This window comes from Emiliania huxleyi, assembly GCF_000372725.1.
Source record: "Emiliania huxleyi CCMP1516 unplaced genomic scaffold EMIHUscaffold_11337, whole genome shotgun sequence".
Lineage (NCBI taxonomy): Eukaryota > Haptophyta > Isochrysidales > Noelaerhabdaceae > Emiliania > Emiliania huxleyi.
Window position 1 is genome coordinate 53 of NW_005201590.1, and position 973 is coordinate 1,025.

The 973-nt window shown below is 61.5% G+C and overlaps 1 protein-coding gene across 1 annotated transcript; it reads left to right on the forward strand.

Annotated features, from left to right (window-relative positions):
• Window positions 1-394: 394 nt before the first annotated feature.
• EMIHUDRAFT_318083 (hypothetical protein) lies at window positions 395-780 on the forward strand (the record flags this gene model as incomplete). The annotated part of the gene is made up of 2 exons (XM_005791330.1): window positions 395-502; window positions 544-780. The coding sequence occupies 2 exons, from the start codon at window positions 395-397 to the stop codon at window positions 778-780; spliced, it is 345 nt and encodes a 114-aa protein (XP_005791387.1).
• Between the last annotated feature and the right edge of the window lie 193 nt (window positions 781-973).

Genomic DNA, 973 nt, shown 5'->3' on the forward strand with positions numbered 1-973 from the left:
CATGCGAGCCGACCCACTATCATTCTTTTCCTGGACTAGAGTTAGGCCCTTGAAGGGCCCCGCCCCCAATGGGGGCGGGGTTGAATGGGCTAGCGCTGGCGTGGCGTTGACATGAGCACGAAGTTGCTAATGTGGGTAGACGAACAAAAAGTAGGGTTGAATTCGTCCACGTAAGGCTTGGGGAGTGCTTGGGGTGGCCTCAGGCATCCCCAATGGAGTCGCAGCGGTGCCCCAAAAGCAGCTTTTAGCGATTGTCGAACCTCGAAGCCTGTTCGTTTGAAGAAAGGCACACGCGGTACTATCGGGCCACCGGTGTCACGTGGTGTCGGGTCACCAGTACTAAACAAAAATTCGACACTTTGAGGGGTGAGAGCATGCAGTATTGTGGCATATCATGTCACATAAGGTCAAGCTTGACCGCAGAAGCATCAAGAAGCGGATACTCCAGCTCGACTGTGCCGGCAACGCCGGCCGGCTGCCAGCAGCCGTCGCGGCCCGTGGCGTGCACCAGAGAGGGAGAGAGGTCGAGTCCGCGTGGCTCAGGCCGGCCAGAAGGTGTGTGGCGACGGCACCGTGGCAGGAGTGCGGAGAAGAGCTCGCCGAACGCGAGCAGCGGAAGGCCGAAGTGTGCCAGCGCAAGAGCCTCGCGAACGGGTGCAGAAGGAGCTCGCCGTGACACGATGCCGGGCGGTGGCGGTGCTCTGGCGGCTGTGCACAGTGGGAAACGTCAGGCTGCAACAGGGCAGCACGATGGTCGTGCCCCGCTGCAGCCTGGCCTGACATGCACAGGGCGAACAGAGACGGGACTATCGCCTGGCGCTCGTCTGGGCAAACTTTGACCGCCGCCCGGCTTTCCCCTCTCACACCTGTGTCCCAGCGCTGTGGGTATCATGCTAGGCGGACGCTCTCTGCCTCGCACGTTGACGAGCTCGACTCTGCCCTCAAGATGGCCATGCGCTCGGGCGCCATCTAT